General features: G+C 37.8%; 1 protein-coding gene across 1 annotated transcript in view; it reads left to right on the top strand.

Moving 5' to 3' along the window:
• Positions 1-18,132, top strand: part of LOC100263001 (uncharacterized) — a 54,336-nt gene extending 36,204 nt beyond the window's left edge. Inside the window, exons 6-8 of the mRNA XM_059739620.1 lie at positions 8,124-8,175; positions 14,983-15,536; positions 17,630-18,132. Coding sequence (XP_059595603.1) covers positions 8,124-8,175; positions 14,983-15,521 — 591 coding nt within the window. The 3' untranslated portion in view covers positions 15,522-15,536; positions 17,630-18,132. The remainder of the gene's footprint in view (positions 1-8,123; positions 8,176-14,982; positions 15,537-17,629) is intronic.
• The last annotated feature ends 500 nt before the right edge of the window (positions 18,133-18,632 follow it).

The raw sequence follows: 18,632 nt of genomic DNA, 5'->3' as shown, positions 1-18,632 counted from the left end.
GAGTGGGAGTGGGAATGGGAGTGTAAGTGGGAGTGGGGAACCTATTCCTAGGGGACCCATGGATAAATTTACCACTTCACAACCTAGACAAACTACTTTGAATTCAAAGTGGAAGCAAGAAGAAAGGAAGGAAGTGTGTAGAAAAATTGGTAGGTTTATGTATTCAAAAGGTCTCCCATTCAACACTGTGAATGATCCTTATTGGTTTCCTATGATAGATGCTGTTGCAAATTTTGGGCCCGGGTTTAAGCCTCCATCTACGCATGAATTGAGGACATGGATTCTTAAAGAAGAGGTGAATGACCTAAGTATCATAATGGAAGATCACAAAAAATCTTGGAAACAGTATGGATGTTCAATTATGTCAGATGGTTGGATAGATGGAAAGAGTAGGTGTCTTATCAATTTTTTGGTGAATCGTCCTGCTGGAACTTGGTTTATGAAATCAATTGATGCTTCTGATACAATAAAAAATGGGGAATTGATGTTCAAATATCTTGATGAGGTGGTTGAAGAAATTGGAGAGGAGAATGTTGTGCAAGTCATCACTGATAATACCTCTAATTATGTGAATGCTGGAATGAGGCTTATGAAAAAAGGAGAAAATTGTGGTGGACTCCTTGTGTTGCTCATTGTATTGATTTGATGTTGGAGGATATTGGAAAGCTAAATGTTCATGCTACTACACTATCTTGAGCTAGGCAAGTAGTGAAGTTCATATATGGGCATACTTGGGTTCTTAGCTTGATGAGAACATTTACAAAAAATCATGAACTTCTTCGTCCAGCAATTACACGATTTGCTACTGCATTTCTTACTCTCCAAAGTCTTTATAAGCAAAAGCAAACTCTTATAGCAATGTTCTCCTCAGAAAAATGGTGTTCAAGCACATGGGCTAAAAAGATAGAAGGTGTGAAAACTCGAAGTACAGTGTTGTTTGATCCAAATTTTTGGCCTCAAGTTGCTTTTTACATAAAGACCACTATTCCATTAGTTAGTGTCTTGAGAGAGGTTGATTCAGAGGAAAGACCAGCCATGGGTTATGTTTATGAGTTGATGGATTCAGCTAAGGAGAAGATTGCTGTTGAATATAATGTATTTATAGTATATTATCTTTCCTTGTTAATATAGGTCACATGTATGGTAGTTAGGACTCTTAGCCTTGTATATATATATCTCTCAATTGTAAGTAGACATTACATGAATGAGAATTAAGGTTTTTCTCCTTTCTCTCTCTCTCTCTTTCAACATGGTATCAGAGCCAAGGAAGAAAACCTAATTCTTTCCTGTTTCCCGTGTCATCAACTCTGGGAAACCTTCCGGTGACTGTGTTTCTTTCCGGTCACCCTCCCCATCTCCCAACACTTTCCGATCAGTCGGATCATCGTTAGAAACCACTCACCGCCGGCGAAATTTTCCGGCGAACTTCCCGGCGACCTATTTTTCCGACACTGACCATACCAGAAGGAGCGCTTGGAGGAGATCTCCAACTTTTGTGAAGGCACCGGCATCAAAAGAGGATCCACGCGCCGTCCACGCGCCATTTTCCGGCCGGCGACTCCATCTCACGCACCGGCGCGTGAGGGCGCGTGAGGCCTTTTCCGGCGACGCGCCTCCTCCTCCAGCCTCGCCTGCCGCCGACCAGCATCCCTACCTACCTGGTTCTCCCATCCGAGCCCTACACGTACCTCTTTTGGGGATTTTTGTCTCCGTAAGCCCTCCAAACAGCCTTTCCGGCGAAGTTCCGGCTACTTTCTCTCCACCCCAATCCCTGCACGTGCCTTGGGAAGTGTTCTTCTACCTTTCTGGTGGTACCACGTCGCGATCTGAGGCCATCTCCCTTTTTCGGTGGTGCCACGCCGCAATCTGAAGCCGTATTAGGGCTCTCTTCGATCCAAATACGTGAATATGACCACCAAAAATCAGATCTTTACCTCTGTTATCTCTGGATCTCCTATGATTACCTCAGAGAAATTGGTTGGCAGTGAAAATTATCTTTCCTGGTCTGCCTCTGTTGAACTTTGGTTTATGGGTCAAGGATATGAGGATCACTTGGTTACCCAGGAGGCAGATATCCCTGAGGTTGACCGCGTACAGTGGAGGAAGATAGATGCACAGTTATGTAGTGTATTATGGCAATCGGTTGATCCCCGGATTCTTCTTCATCTTCAGGCCTATAAAACTTGTTTTAAATTTTGGACTCAGGCCAAAGGATTATACACGAATGATATCCAGCGTCTTTATAAGGTGGCTTCTGCTATTGTCCATCTCAGCCAACAGGACTTGGATCTCTCTACTTATATTGGTCAGATTGCCTCTCTTAAGGAGCAGTTCTTGACTGTGATGCCTCTTACTCCTGATGTTGGGGCTCAACAAACACAGCTTGACAAGTTCTTTATGGACCTTACTCTTATTGGCCTCCGTCCGGATCTTGAGCCTATTCGTGATCAGATACTTGGTAGTTCATCAGTTCCGTCCTTGGATGATGTGTTTGCTCGCCTCCTCCGTATCTCGTCCACTCAGACTTTGCCATCTGATAGCGCTTCAGATTCTTCTGTGTTAGTTTCTCAAACTACCTCTCGAGGAGGACGCAGTGGTACCCGAGGTAGAGGCCAACGTCCTCATTGCACCTATTGCAATAAACTTGGCCACACTCGCGATCGTTGCTATCAGTTACATGGAAGACCTCCTCGCACTGCCCATATGGCCCAGTCCTCTGATTCTCCGCTGCCTCAGCCTCCGAGCTCCTCCGCATCTCAGACATCTCAGGCTTCTATTGCCTCTGTTGCCCAGCCTGGTAATGCCTCTGCCTGCCTTACCCACACATCTTCTCTTGGACCCTGGATTCTAGATTCTGGAGCATCTGATCACCTATCTGGTAATAAGGATCTTTTCTCCTCTATTACTACTACCTCTGATTTACCTACTGTTACCTTAGCTAATGGTTCTCAAACTGTGGCTAAAGGTATTGGTTTGGCCCTTCCTCTGCCTTCTCTACCTCTCACTTCTGTCCTTTATACTCCTGAATGTCCTTTTAATCTTATTTCCATCAGCAAAATCACTCGTACTCTTAATTGTTCTATTACCTTTTCTGATAAATTTGTGACCTTGCAGGACCGGAGTACGGGGAAGACGATTGGCATAGGACGTGAGTCTCAAGGCCTCTATCACCTCACCTCAGATTCATCTCCTGCAGTTTGCATTTCCACTGATGCTCCTCTCCTCATTCACAATCGTCTGGGCCACCCTAGTCTCTCCAAGTTCCAGAAGATGGTTCCTCGTTTTTCCACTTTGTCGTCGCTTCCGTGTGAGTCATGTCAGCTTGGGAAACATACTCGTGTCTCGTTCCCAAAGCGTTTGAATAATCGGGCAAAGTCTCCTTTTGAGCTTGTCCACACTGATGTTTGGGGTCCTTGTCGGACTGCGTCTACTTTAGGATTTCAGTATTTTGTCACTTTCATTGATGACTATTCTCGATGTACTTGGTTATTTTTAATGAAAAATCGAGCTGAGTTATTCTCTATTTTCCAGAAATTTTATACTGAAATCCAAACCCAGTTCAATATTTCTATTCGTGTGTTACGCAGTGACAATGCCAGGGAATATTTTTCAGCCCAATTTACTTCGTTTATGTCTCATCATGGGATTCTTCATCAGTCTTCTTGTGCTCATACTCCTCAACAAAATGGGGTAGCTGAACGCAAGAATCGACATCTTGTTGAGACAGCTCGTACTCTCCTCCTCCATAGTCACGTTCCTTTTCGTTTTTGGGGGGACGCTGTTCTTACCGCTTGTTATTTGATTAATCGTATGCCCTCCTCTGTCTTACACGATCAGATTCCTCACTCCCTTCTTTTCCCTGACCAACCACTTTATTTCCTTCCTCCTCGTGTCTTTGGTTGTACTTGCTTTGTTCATATTCTCACTCCTGGACAGGACAAGCTTTCCGCCAAAGCCATGAAGTGCCTCTTCTTGGGATATTCCAGACTTCAGAAGGGTTATCGTTGTTATTCCCTTGAGACTCATCGATACTTTATCTCCGCTGATGTCACCTTCTTTGAGGACTCACCATTCTTTTCCACCACTTCTGAGTCTCTTCCTGTTTCTGAAGTCTTGCCCATTCCCATTGTCTCCCCACCTGATGCTATGCCCCCTCGACCACTTCAGGTTTATCATCGTCGCCCTCGTGTCGTTGCTCCTCTCCCTTTTCCTGAGGCACCTGCTGACTCACTTCCTATCCCTTCGGCTTCACCTGCCCCGGCTCTGCCTTCTCCTAATGACTTACCCATTGCTGTTCGGAAAGGTACCCGCTCTACTCGTAATCCTCATCCTATTTACAATTTTTTGAGTTATCATCGATTATCTTCACCCTATTCTGCTTTTGTTTCTGCTATATCCTCTGTTTCTCTTCCAAAGAGCACCCATGAAGCTCTTTCCCATCCAAGCTGGCGACAGGCAATGGTGGATGAAATGGCTGCTCTGCACTCTAATGGCACTTGGGATCTTGTTGTTTTACCCTCTGGTAAATCTACAGTTGGTTGTCGTTGGGTCTATGCAGTTAAGGTTGGTCCTGATGGTCAGGTTGATCGCCTTAAGGCCCGCTTAGTTGCTAAAGGCTATACTCAAGTTTATGGTTCTGATTATGGTGACACATTCTCACCTGTTGCCAAGATTGCTTCTGTCCGCTTGCTTCTCTCCATGGCTGCTATGTGTTCTTGGCCTCTTTATCAGTTGGATATTAAAAATGCCTTCCTTCATGGTGATCTTGCCGAGGAAGTTTATATGGAGCAACCTCCTGGTTTTGTTGCTCAGGGGGAGTCTGGTTTAGTGTGCAGGTTACGCCGTTCTCTATATGGCTTGAAACAATCTCCTCGAGCATGGTTTAGCCGTTTTAGTTCTGTTGTTCAAGAGTTTGGCATGCTTCGCAGTACAGCAGACCATTCAGTTTTTTATCATCATAACTCCTTGGGGCAGTGTATTTATCTGGTTGTTTATGTGGACGACATCGTCATTACAGGCAGTGATCAGGATGGTATTCAGAAACTAAAGCAACATCTTTTTACCCACTTTCAGACCAAAGACTTGGGGAAACTCAAGTATTTCTTGGGAATTGAGATAGCTCAATCCAGTTCTGGTGTGGTCCTTTCCCAAAGGAAGTATGCTTTAGACATCCTGGAAGAAACCGGTATGTTAGACTGTAAACCGGTAGACACACCTATGGATCCGAATGTCAAACTTGTACCAGGACAGGGGGAGCCTTTAGGAGACCCCGGGAGATATCGACGGCTCGTAGGTAAATTGAACTATCTCACCATTACTCGTCCAGACATTTCTTTTCCTGTGAGTGTTGTTAGTCAATTCCTACAGTCACCATGTGATAGCCATTGGGATGCCGTAATCCGTATTCTTCGATATATCAAAAGTACACCAGGCCAAGGTGTATTGTACGAGAACAGAGGTCATACTCAAGTTGTTGGTTACACAGATGCAGATTGGGCTGGCTCACCCACAGATAGACGTTCCACTTCAGGGTACTGTGTTTTTATTGGAGGTAATCTAATATCTTGGAAGAGTAAGAAACAAGATGTAGTGGCCAGATCTAGCGCTGAAGCCGAGTATCGAGCTATGGCTTTGGCAACATGTGAACTCATATGGTTGAGACATCTTCTTCAGGAGTTGAGATTTGGAAAGGATGAACAGATGAAACTCATCTGTGATAACCAGGCCGCATTACATATTGCATCCAATCCAGTCTTTCATGAAAGGACCAAGCATATTGAAGTTGACTGTCATTTCATTAGAGAGAAGATCGCATCAGGATGTGTTGCTACAAGTTTTGTCAATTCAAATGATCAACTAGCAGACATCTTCACTAAATCTCTCAGAGGTCCTAGGATTAAATATATTTGTAACAAGCTTGGTGCATATGACGTATATGCTCCAGCTTGAGGGGGAGTGTTGAATATAATGTATTTATAGTATATTATCTTTCCTTGTTAATATAGGTCACATGTATGGTAGTTAGGACTCCTAGCCTTGTATATATATATCTCTCAATTGTAAGTAGACATTACATGAATGAGAATTAAGGTTTTTCTCCTTTCTCTCTCTCTCTCTTTCAACAATTGCATTTAATTGTCGGGGTGTGGAGAGAAAATATGACCCAATTTTGAGAAAAATTGATGCAAGATGGACTCCGCAACTTCATTGACCTTTACATGCAGCGGGTTATTAGCTTAATCCTCAATTGCGGTATGGAGATAAGTTCTCTAATGCTGATGAGGTGAGGAAGGGATTATTTGAATGCATGGATAGGATGTTGGATTATCAAGAACGTTTAAAATTTGACATTCAGTTGGACTCATATGACCAAGCAATGGGTGAATTTGGGAGTCGTATTGCAATTGATTCTCGAACATTAAGAAGTCCTACAAGTTGGTGGATGCGTTTTGGGGGTTTAACACCGGAGTTGCAAAAGTTTGCTATTCGAGTCCTTAGCCTTACTTGTAGTGCTTCGGGATGTGAAAGAAATTGGAGCACATTTGAGTCGGTAATACTTCTATTTTTGTAAATTTTTATACATATATTTCTATTTCAATGTTAGAGAACCTTATTTCATTTTAACACATAAATTTGTTTCTTTTATTATTTGTAGATCCATACAAAAAAAAAAGAAATAGACTTGAACATCAAAGGTTGAATGCTCTGGTGTATGTAAGATACGACACTAGATTGAGAGAGCGAAGTCTACAAAGGAAACAAAATGTTGATCCGATTTTGGTAGAGGAGATTGATTCAGATGATGAATGGATTGTGGAGAAAGAAGATCCCCTCCTCCCCCTTGATCTTTGTTGGCTTCAAGATAATGATTTATTCAGTGTTGATGTCATTAGAGCTGTGTCATCCAACTCCCAAGAGACTGAAACATCATCGGATCACATGGTTTCTTCACATTCCTACAAAAGGAAACATAATGAAGTACCAAGTAAGTACTCAAAAATTGAAGTCATAAATTTGATTAAATTTAATAAAAAAACTTATAATATTTACACTTAATTAATTCTTTATGCTAGGTACAAGTGGAGGCAAAGGCAAAGAAAAGGAGTTGAATTTGACACCAATTGATGAAGATGAAGATTTACATGAAATGGGGATACATGATAGTGGACATTTTCCTACTATTGATACATTGGATGAGGATGATGATGACCTTGGAGATGAGGATTTAAGTTGAAACAATTGACTCTAGTTGTTATTTCATGACTTAGTTATGGATTTTTTGTAAAAGTTTAGAATTATTATTATGGTTGACTCTATTTTCTATTTCATGACTTAGTTATGGTTTTTTGTTAAAGTTTGAAACTATTAGTATAGTTGAATCTAGAATCTATTTTATGACTTTGTTATGGTTTTTTTGTGAAAGTAGGGTACTAGTATGCTTTTTTTTTTTTATGATTCTAATGAATTGTTTTCATGTTTCTATTTATGCTATTTTATTTTATATATTTAAAAATATTAATTAATTATATAATGTGAGGCTCAAAAAACTTACGCCTCGCCTCACGAACACAAAAACACCTCGCCTTACGCTTTCGCCTTTAAAAACTTTGCATAGCAGGGGTTAGGAATCTCTACTGGAAGAGAATTTTATAGTAGTTATTTCATGTGTTTCTTTAGCAAGGGAAGGACCTTGGTGTCTCTCTTATTCGTTTAGGAGGATACGGTCCTCAGTGAGGTAGTTCATGTTTGAATACCTATATTATTCAATCATGTGGGCAATAAGTTTAAGCTCATGTAAACAATAATTGTTTATATACTACATACTCTAGTTTTTCACTATTGCACATTGAAAGTTGGAAACAAAAGTGTTTTTGATGGATTATCATCACATATTCATTTTAAAAGATGCATCTGATAACTTTTTTCTGATGGATAAATTAACAATTCACCTTATAGTAATTATTTTTGCTCTATTACCATTTTGTAGCTTATGAAACTTAATTTCATGACTCCAGTGGACATCTATGATTCTTCTGTTCTTGTATGGCTCAGATACCTTAATCTTGTGCATAGATGCTTCTTCTTTTCATTGCTTAATTGTTTGCACTCTTTGGTGGCTGCAGGAGAGTGAAACTGGCCGTTGTTGTGCTCAATTAGTTAAGCCAGTGAATTATGGTGAGATTAGCTCCAGGATCTTGCTTCTGCATTCTTTTTAAGAAAATATTTCCCTTCCACAATCTAGTTTTATTTATCTTCATTAGTTTTTACCTAGATCGACTAGTGAGTGGGCTTTCTAAAACTGAATAAAATAAATTGTGGGCAATAAAAAGCTACACAACTTGTTCTTGGAGTTATTCTACTTTCTTGATAAACTTTGACACGAGCTCAAATCTCTAGTCCTATGTAAAGGGTTTAAGAGAACGTGGCAACCGAGATTAATTACTTCATAGGGAAGTTATTCTTGAAGGCTGCCTTTCACTTTTCCTTATCTTTGCTTTCCAATCCTTTGATGTGGTTATTTTTTGATATGAACATTCAATTTGGATAAGAGATAAAGGTAGGTCATGTGCAATTGGTCCTGTTACTGTTGTAACTTATGTGGAGATCTAGTTACAACTTCAAATTATATGCCAGCTATTTGTGCTTATAGCTGTCATTCTACTGTGAAAACAAGGATGGATGCCCTTGAAAGATTGGATGCTGTGCAAGGCCCTTTGGTGATGCATGGAGCTGTTGTGATTGGCAAAAGTTGGCATAGTTTGTGATCAATGTCGACAACTAGTAAAATATCCATAATTATTTTCAAAGGAATGATTGTGAATCCAATTTTTCAAAAGCAATAAGTATCTAGTTAAACTACATCTTTGCTTATAAGCAAGGATCCGATCCTTGGTTTTATTTGCAACTTGATTATTTAAGATGTGTGAGAAGGTGTAACTTTTTAGTCAAGTTGAAACGGTTATGGAGGATATTATATATTGAATTAATTTTGTTACCAAGTGACGTTAAAACTAGTTTTGTCCATGTTACTTGGTAACAACATTAATTCAATATGATCAGAGCTAACAAACAAAAAAGCATACAATCATGTATATGATTCATCACACAACCACTCATAAAATGCTAAAAAATTATTCAAAAAATAAGATCCTGATAAAAAAGCTTATTGAGAAAGAAGAAGATAGAGAAAATATGATTATTATATTCTCATTGATGATGACGAATATTTATATACAAATATATTTGAATTCTACTCTAATTCAAACTCTATCTCCTACTCTAATTCAAATAAACAATAGACTTCTACTTTAATTCAAACTCTATCTCCTACTCTAATTTAAACTAATAGTCAACTTCTGCTCTAATTAAAACTCTATATTCTATGAAGGATAAACGATATTCCTAGATTCTCGACACTATCCCTCAATTTGGTGCATAGATATCCATCATGCCTAACTTGTTTGTTAGATGTTCAACAATTGGTCTATGAACTCCCTTGGTTAGAAGGCCTCATGCGGTCACTTGATTGTTTGCATTTGTCATCTTCGGTTTCAGATGCGAGATCCTGGTCTTTATCTTCTTCAGGGCTTTTTACAGTCAAATATTTCTTTCTTGCCTTATCCCATTGTTCTGGTTCTCCTCCAGTTTTCCCTACTAAGTTCATTTGGAATTCTCAAGTCCCTTTCAAAGTCAAGTCCTTTGTTTGGTTAGTGGCACACAAGAAGGTAAATGCTAATGACTTGCTACAATTGAGAAGACCCTACAAAGCTCTTAGTCCTGATATTTGTAAGTTGTGCATGAGGCATGGAGAATCAGCAAATCATCTTTTCCTACATTGTTCTTTGACGATGGGGTTGTGACACAGATTATTTCAGTTAGCCAAGACGGATTGGGTTCCCCCTAGGAGCATTTCCGACATGTTGTCCATCAATTACAATGGTTTTGGTTTATCTAAGAGAGGGATAGTTTTGTGGTACGTTGCGTGCATTGTTTTAATTTGGGTTGTGTGGCGGGAAAGAAATGCGAGGATTTTTTAGGATAAAGTAAGGAATTAAGAGAATCTTTGGGATTCAATTCATTTCCTTGCTTCTCTTTGGGCTCCAAGGTTTTTAAGGGGACTCCCCTTAATGTGTTACAACTTGATTGGTTAGCGGCATGTGATTCCTTTGGGCTGGTCTAATCTAGAGGGTTTGTTCGTTTTTTCATTGTATTTTCTTGATTTTGTATTCTTGTAGTTTAGTTTTCTTTGGTGGGAGGATTCCTCATCCTTCTCTTATACTTCTTTTTTCTATCAATATATCCCTTTGTTGTTTCCTATCAAAAAAAAAAAAAAAAGTCCCTTGGTTAGGATGTGAGCTAGTTGCTAGGTAGTTGGAACAAATGATGTGCATATAATACTAGCTTCAAGTTTTTCCTTTATAAAATGTCTATCAATCTCCACATGTTTAGTCCTATCATACTGAACTAGATTATGTGCAATACTAATTACAGCTTTATTATCCCAAAAAAGCTTCAAAGGTAGCTTATTGGTTGTCTCAACTCTTTTAGGACATGCCTAAGCCACAACACTTCACAAATCCCGTGTGTCATTGTTCTAAATTTTGCCTTTGCACTACTACTGGCTACCATGCTTTGTTTTTCACTCCTCCAAGTGACCAAATTTCCCTAGATAAATGTGCAATACCTTGAGGGTGATCTCCTATCAGTTATTGAACCAACCCAGTTTGCCTTTGTGTATACTTCAACTTCTCGCTGCTCATTCTTCTTACAAAATAGTCCTTTTCCTGGTGTATTCTTCAAGCATCTTAAAATTCTACAAACTACTTCGAAATGCACTTCAAAGGTGAATGCATATATTGACTTACCACACTAATTGCAAAGGCAATATTTGGTTGAGTGTGAGATAGGTAAATCAACTTATTGACCAATTTTTGGTACCTTGTAGTATCTATCGGAACCCCAATTTCTACCTTTCCAAGTTTTACATTGGGATCTACAGCGGTATCTGAAGGTCTATAACCACTCATTCATGTCTCCTTTAGGAAATCAAGAATATATTTTCATTGTAAAACAACAATTCCCTTCTTTGACCGTGCTACATCCATTCCAAAAAATTATCTCAAGGCTTCAAGATCTTTAATTTCAAATTCAGCAGCTAGGCACTTCTTCAAATGATTCATCTCAACCATATTATCTTCAGTTAAAATAATGTCACTCCACATAAACCATTAAAACTATAACTTTACCTTTTAGAGAGTATTTCAAAAATAGGTGTGATTTGTTTGTCCTTTACAAAAGCCTATTTTCTTCATAAAGCGGGTGAGCCTCTCAAACTAAGTTTGAGGAGATTGCTTAAGGCCACATAATGACTTTTGTAGTTTACAAACCTTTGAGCTAACCCACCCTTTTATCAAAGTAAGGGGTAGATCTATGTACACTTCTTTCTTTAGGTCTCCATTGAGAAAGATATTTTTAACATCCAGTTGTTGTAGTGGCCAATTCAAATTTGCAACAATTGATAAAACAACTTTGACTGTATTTAATTTTGCAACGAGAGAAAAAGTTGTTGAGTAGTCAATCCCATATGTTTATGTAAATCCCTTAGCAACAAGGCGTGCCTTATACCTTTGTAGAGAACCATCGGAATTATATTTGGTAGTGAACACCCACTTTTAGCCAACAGTAGTCTTCCCTTTAGGTAGAGTTACCACCTCCCAAGTCTTATTCTTCTCAAGGGCCCTCATTTCCTCAAGAACAACCTCCTTCCACTCTGGAATTTTTAGAGCATTCTCCACATTCTTCAGAATTTCTACACTAGAAAGTTGAGAGGTAAATGCGACCATGGAAGATGACAAATTCTTATAAGACATGAAATTAGACATAGGATGTTGAGTACAAGACTTAATACCTTTTCAAAATGCAATAGGGACCTCAAGATCACTAAGAGACTCTTCATGATTAATATTGGAAGAAGAACATGGTTTAGATGGAGGCTTACATTTCTCAAGTGGTGAGATTAGATTTGTTTTCGAGATAGATTCATGGCCTTGTAAAAATAGGTTCTTCCATCCTTTGAATACAATTTCTCCTTGAGTAGATGCGAAGCTCTTGATTGTTTTTACTTGTATTTTCATTGAATTTAGTATTTTCATGATCCTGATCATGTGTTGGCATTAAGGTGGGTTGTCCAACATTTTCAATAGCTAGATCATTTGTTCCTTAAGTTTTTCTACTACCAATTGAGTCATCAAGCATGGGTGGTTGTTTTTTTGTTTTTTCTGGAGATTTTTCTAGGAATTTTCCTAGAGTTTCTAACTATTGTTGAACTAACAATGGTTGGTTTAACTCAAACACCTCACTAGGAACAAAATCTACACTTTTATTCTCCCCCTAAGGATGATCATGACTAAAATAAGGTTTAGTTTAAAAAAAAGCGACATCCATTGTTACAAACATTCTTTTGGTACATGGATCAAAGCATTCATACCCTTTTTGTGTTGAAGAATATTGAACAAATATGCATTTGGATGCTCTAAGATCAAATTTTCCATGGTTATGATTATGAACATGAATGAATGCAGTGCAATAAAAAATTTTCAAAGGTAAATTTGTTGAAATCCATGAAGTAGGAAAACACATTGAAAAAATCAAGCGGTGTTTGATATTTTAAAACCCTAGTAGGCATCTTATTGATCAAATAGGTGGCGGTTAAAATAGCTTCACCCCAAAGATATTTAGGAACTTTTGTTGAAAAGAAAAGTGATCTAGCAACTTCTAAAAGATGTCTATTCTTTCCTTCTATCACTCCATTTTATTGAGGTGTATCAACACAAGAACTTTGATGTATTATGCCATTTTCTAGAAAGTAGTTTCCCAACAATTGATTAAAGTTTTCTTTTCCATTATTAGTTATGAAAATTTGAATATTTGTTTGAAATTATGTTTTAACCATTTTGTGAAAAATTTTAAACACTTATGCTACTTTTGATTTTTCTTTTAGCAAATACACCCAAGAAACCCTTGTGTGATCATCTATAAAGGTGTTAAATCACTCTTTTCCTGAAAAAGTGTCAACCCTAGAATATCCCCAAACATCATTATGCATTATAGAAAAGGGTTTAGAGGCTTTATAGGGTTGTGAAGGAAAAATGCACGATGATGCTTTGTAAGTTCACAAATTTCACAATGGAATGAAGATGGATCTTTATTAATAAACAGTTTTGGAAATAGATGTTTCAAATATTGAAAATTGAGATGTTCGAACCTAAAATACCATAACATTATTTTATTTTCATTAGTTACTAAAACAGATTCAAAACAAGTATTCTGAGCTTGTCTATCTAGTTTGATTTCATCTTCAAAGAAATAAAGTCCTCCACTTTGTCTAACACTAACAATTATCTTTCCCGAGTTCAAATCTTGGAATTCATGTCGAGATGAGAAAAAATTAGCTTGACACTTTAAATAAGAGGTTAATTTACTAACAAACAATAAATTACAAGATAAATTATGAACATGAAGAAAATTTTGGAGTGTAAGAAGTGAGGAGATTTTGATAGATCTTTTTCTAACAATAGCCAAAAGTGATCTATCTGCTATTTTTATTTTTGTGTTTCCTACATATGGACTATAAGAAGAAAACAGATTTAAAGAATCGGTCATGATTGGTTGCACCAGAATCTATGATCCATTGACTATTTGAATCAAAGCTAACAAGGGTTGTAGGAAGATGATTACCTTTTTGGGCTAAGGAACAAGAAGGGAATTGATTTAAAGAGACCTGAGATTAAGAAGTTTGTACAAATGCTCTATTTGATCCTTAGTAAAAGGAGATGTTTCTAAGGAAGGTTGTTGCCCCTTTTTATCGCTTCCGACTTGGTAGACACGACTCTCCCTGCCAGGTTTCTTCTTTCAGTTTGATGGCTTGCCGTGAATCTTCTAGCAAGTATCATAAGTATGCCAGGTGTTAAGGAGCATGTTATGCAAGAGCCATAATCTTGCAAGCTTAAGATTTTGGGAAAATTGGTAGTTCAGCATAATATTAGAGCTTGGTTTGGTGGAAGGTCATGGGTTCTAGCCACCTCTCCGCAATTTGCATTTCCCTTATTTGTTTGTTGGATATAAATCCAAATTATGTCTCTCCACATGCGGGTATGGGGCCACACGTGAGAGAGGGTGTTAAGGAGCAGGAAAGGCATATTGAACCAAAATCCTGTAAGCTTAAGCTATAAAGATTGGTAGTTCAACACTAGGGTTTCTTACAGTGGTCACAACATGGTCTATCACCCTTCTTAGAATTCCTTTTTTCTCCTTCTTGATCAAACTCCTTAGTAACAAGGGCAGAACTATCAAATTTTGTTCTAGCCCTTGGTGACTCAAAGTTCATCATAATGGATCTTCTAGCATCTTTTCTTCTAGCTTTGATACCATATTGAGAAAGAAAAAGATAGAGAAAATATTATTATTATATTCTCATTGACGATGAAGAATATTTATATACAAATACATTTGAATTTCACTCTAATTCAAACACTATCTCCTACTCTAATTCAAACTCTATCTCCTACTCTAATTCAAACTAATAATAAATAGACAAATATTAATATTTAAATTAAGGATAAACAATATTCCTAGATTCCTTACAAAGCTCATAATATTAAGAATCATGTGGAGGTTTTAGTTTGTTGGTTGACCTGTAGATTACATGATGGAACTAAAATAATACCTGATTTTCTAAACATTTACTCTTCATAGGGTCTGTCATATTGATGCATTATTATGCTCATGTTACTTCTTGATCTTAGATATCTACTTCTACCATAATGTGTTTTTTGAAATAAAAGTTAGTCATAATCACTATCTTTAGCTAGCTCTGTCTCTGTTTTTCCTGTTTTTCCTGCTATGTTACTTTTTATTTTAGATAGTTACATGATTTCATAAATGAGCTTTACTTGCTTGACATTGGAATCATTGTTGGTGCAGTTCCTGCTGAAAATGAAGGAAGAACAGATTCACAGGGTAGGGCTGGGTCATCGGTTAAGTTCAACCCATCCTTCTCTTCTCATATTTCAGATTGCTCGTCACCACCTCCTGATGGATCAGAGCATTCTCCAGAAAAAGAAATGACTGAGCAACCTCTTAACATTGCTGACTCCAAAAAGAGGAAGCAGACACTCAAAACAAAAATGGACTTGCACAAAGGGGATATGTGCATTGGAAAAACCAGTTCCTCAGATAGTGTTTCAACTTCACATGTTGGACATACTTCAGAAGAAAGGACCATTGGTGGAAGAGATCGATGCGGTAATAGTGGGTCCTCAAGGAAGATGGGAACTGATGGAAGCATTGCTCTGAATTCCATGCACTCTGACACACTAGAAGCCGCAATTTTGGATCTGGAGGAACTTGCAAACAAGGTTAAGTGGGTTAAGGGCATACTTGAACATGGGATTCCTTTGCCAAATGCTCTGCAGCCTCCGTGGAAGTTTCTGGAACACCGTGCACCTTCCACACCTAAATGAGTGCTTCAAAAGAAGGTACAAACTTAATCATCTTGAGACATTTTATTTGACCAAGTGAATAGAAATCATGGCAGAACATGTGGTTAGGGGCATAATAAAGTTTGTGCAGAGCTTTTTGGCAAAAAACTGCACTCGGTTTGTCAGCTGGAAACTAAAGTGTTATGTATGTATGAGGGAGTGGTTCGGAGTATGGGGTGGAGTTGTTCTAGGGTTGGGGCACTTTGGATGCCCAGGACTCTGCAGGGGGCATTGTGGTATTATGGGATGAGGATCTTGGAATTATTGGACCAGAAGTGGATGCTTTTTCAATGTCATGTCATTTTAGATGTAATGATGACGGCTCTGTGTGGGTTTTTTTTTTCTGGTGTCTATGGGCCTCTTAGCTTCATTTTGGGGGTTATGGAATGAATTGTGGTCAATTGGAGGTGACTGTTGTTGATTGCTTCCTCAAAAAGGAATAACTGTTTGGGGACTATGCTACTATTAGAGGGTTTTCATTTTTTCTAGAGGAGTTCAAACTGATGGACTTACTAGGTGATGTGCTTTTATCTGGGTAGAAGGTTAGGGAGGCTTTTCAACCCTAGGCTTGCCCTCCTTGATTGTTGCAGTTTGTGCTCTTCTAAAACCCTGCTTAGATTTGAAAAATGTGGCTTGATGGGTGAGTATAGAGCATGATCAAAAGATTGGGAGGTTGACTACAGATTTCCACGCATCTCTAAGTCTCTTAGTTCCAGAAAGATGATGGCCCAGATTGAAGTTCTTGAAAAGTGTAATTGGGAACTATTTAAGATGTGGCAGTTCTAAAGCTCAATCTCTTGAGGAGATCAAATTTTAGGATGGGGAGATTTGTGGGGGAATCTTTTGGTGGAAGATCTAGCAATGTTGGGGTTTCACCATGTGAATTTGGAGGAGACATGTTGGAGGCAGAAATTAAAGTCCCCTGGTCTCAGGAAGGGGATTGGAGACTAGGGGTCTGTTTGGGAACATTTTCGAAAACCTTTCTCAAAAATAGTTTTTGAGAACAGTTTTTCAGAAAAAATTCTCTGATGTTTTCTAGAACAAAGGTCTATTTGGAGACTTGAAATGTTTTCAACTTTTATTTTCAATAATTTTTCATATTTGTCCCATTATATCTCAAAATGACCCTCATAAAACAACTGATTATAATTAAAATATATTTTCTGTTTTCTGATTGCCAAACTGATTTCTTTTGTCCTTTTTTTTTCCCCCTAAAAAACAGAAACCTATTTTGGAGAATAGTTAACAAATAGGACTTAGATTTTTATGTGCACTTGCTAATGCCCATGGAGACGTAATTTCATTAGTCAGTTTAAGATGGATTGGGCTTAGCTTTTTGATGGTCAAGAGGGCAAGGTGACGAATTTTCTTAGGGGCTTCCATGTATCTGTTTTTCTTCTAGAGAAGTTTTAATGCTCTCCATTTTTTGTTGAGTTGCTTTTGGAAAAAAGAGATCTATAATATAAAAGACTTTAGACCTATCCTGGCAAACAGGTTTCGGAATGTGATAAGAAAATGCTCTGATTCACAGTTTGCTTCTGTGAATGGCAGCTAGATTTCTAGTGCTGTTTTGACTGCTACTGTGGTTATTTGCCAGGGCAATCCAGTTGGTCAGGGTGAACACTGGGAAATGTAGTCCCAGTAATTGGTACATGGTCATAGGTTTGAATCCTGCCACTGATGACACCTTGAATTTTTCTGGTGTTGGTTACTGTGGGGTGGTCAACACCCCAAAGTTTGGATCCCCATGAAGAGTTCTAAGGGCTTTGCCACTGAAGGTTCCTTGGTTATAAAAAAAAATTAAAAAAAATTCAAAGGCTAAGCCAGCCTGCAAATTGGACATAGAGAGCGAAGATCATGTAAACTGATTTTTTGATTGTGGTATTTAAACATGTAGTAGTAGCTTTCACCGTGTAGCGTATCCTTTCAACTGGTGTGAATGGGAAAATGCTTGGTTATACAGTCTGAGCACCAGTTAAAGGTAGACATGAAAAATTTAAAGCTTTTTTCCTTCGCATATATAAGCTTTGCCTATTAGAAATTTAGAATATTACCATCCATAATTTTTTTTGCTTATTCTATTTCATCAGGTGAAATGGTATGTATTCTCCTTCCATATACTGACTTTTGGTGGTTATTCCCAAAGTCAGTCGGAACTGCAGAAAAGACGAAGAAGAATATGGAAATGGAACATGACCCCTATGCGCGTTTTGGTGCTCATGGAAGACCACAGCAACAGAAATTCAAATTTTTTATTGGGCTGGGATCATCCCTTGGGGGTCAAAACCTTTCCTTGTATAGATTGTTTTCAGTTGTGGCCTTTTCTTTTTCTTTGTTTTTTTTTTTTGTAAGGCGCTCTTAATCAATGTGTTTGTCTGCCTATTCATGTCTTCTAATGTACATAAACTACATATGCATTATCCCTATTCTCTGACCAAAAGAATTTTTTACGTCAATGCTGCCCCTGGCTGCTACTCTACTCTGCTGGTACACAAATAAGACTTAAGTTTATTACTCATTTTTTTTTATTTTTTTTTTGCAGTGAAGCTTGGATTATTAATAGTGCTTTCAATAAAAATAATATTAATAAAAATGGTGTATATGCAATGCATTTAACTAGTATTACCATTTGGCTATTTTATCGGTGATAGTTAGGGCTGCAATTTGGATGGTTGGTCGAGTTAATAATTGACTTGAGCCTAACTCGAATTAAGAAATAATAAACTTGAACTTGAACTCTAACTCGAGGTACGCAATCCAAGTTCAGTTTAACCTCATTTTTTTAAGTTTAGGTTGAGTTTGGGTTGTTCAAGTTAGACTTGGATTGGTAGGGATGCATGATTAAAAATCTATTTATAATATTATTTTAATATATGATAAAATTTCAAGATAATAATAAAAAAATCAATATAAATTTATATATTATTTAAAAATAATAAAAAACATACGATATAATATAATTTGATATATTTTTTTAAAATGGAAAACAAAAATGAGTATTATTATATATGATAAGATAAATTATGGATATTATAAAAAAAAACATTAAATCTGGTTCAGGTTAGGCTCGGGTTGTCCAAACTTTAGCCCAAA

The sequence above is a fragment of the Vitis vinifera genome, chromosome 9, assembly GCF_030704535.1.
Source record: "Vitis vinifera cultivar Pinot Noir 40024 chromosome 9, ASM3070453v1".
Lineage (NCBI taxonomy): Eukaryota > Viridiplantae > Streptophyta > Magnoliopsida > Vitales > Vitaceae > Vitis > Vitis vinifera.
Note: the sequence above shows the minus strand (reverse complement) of the source record. Positions and strands in the feature narration are given on the sequence as shown.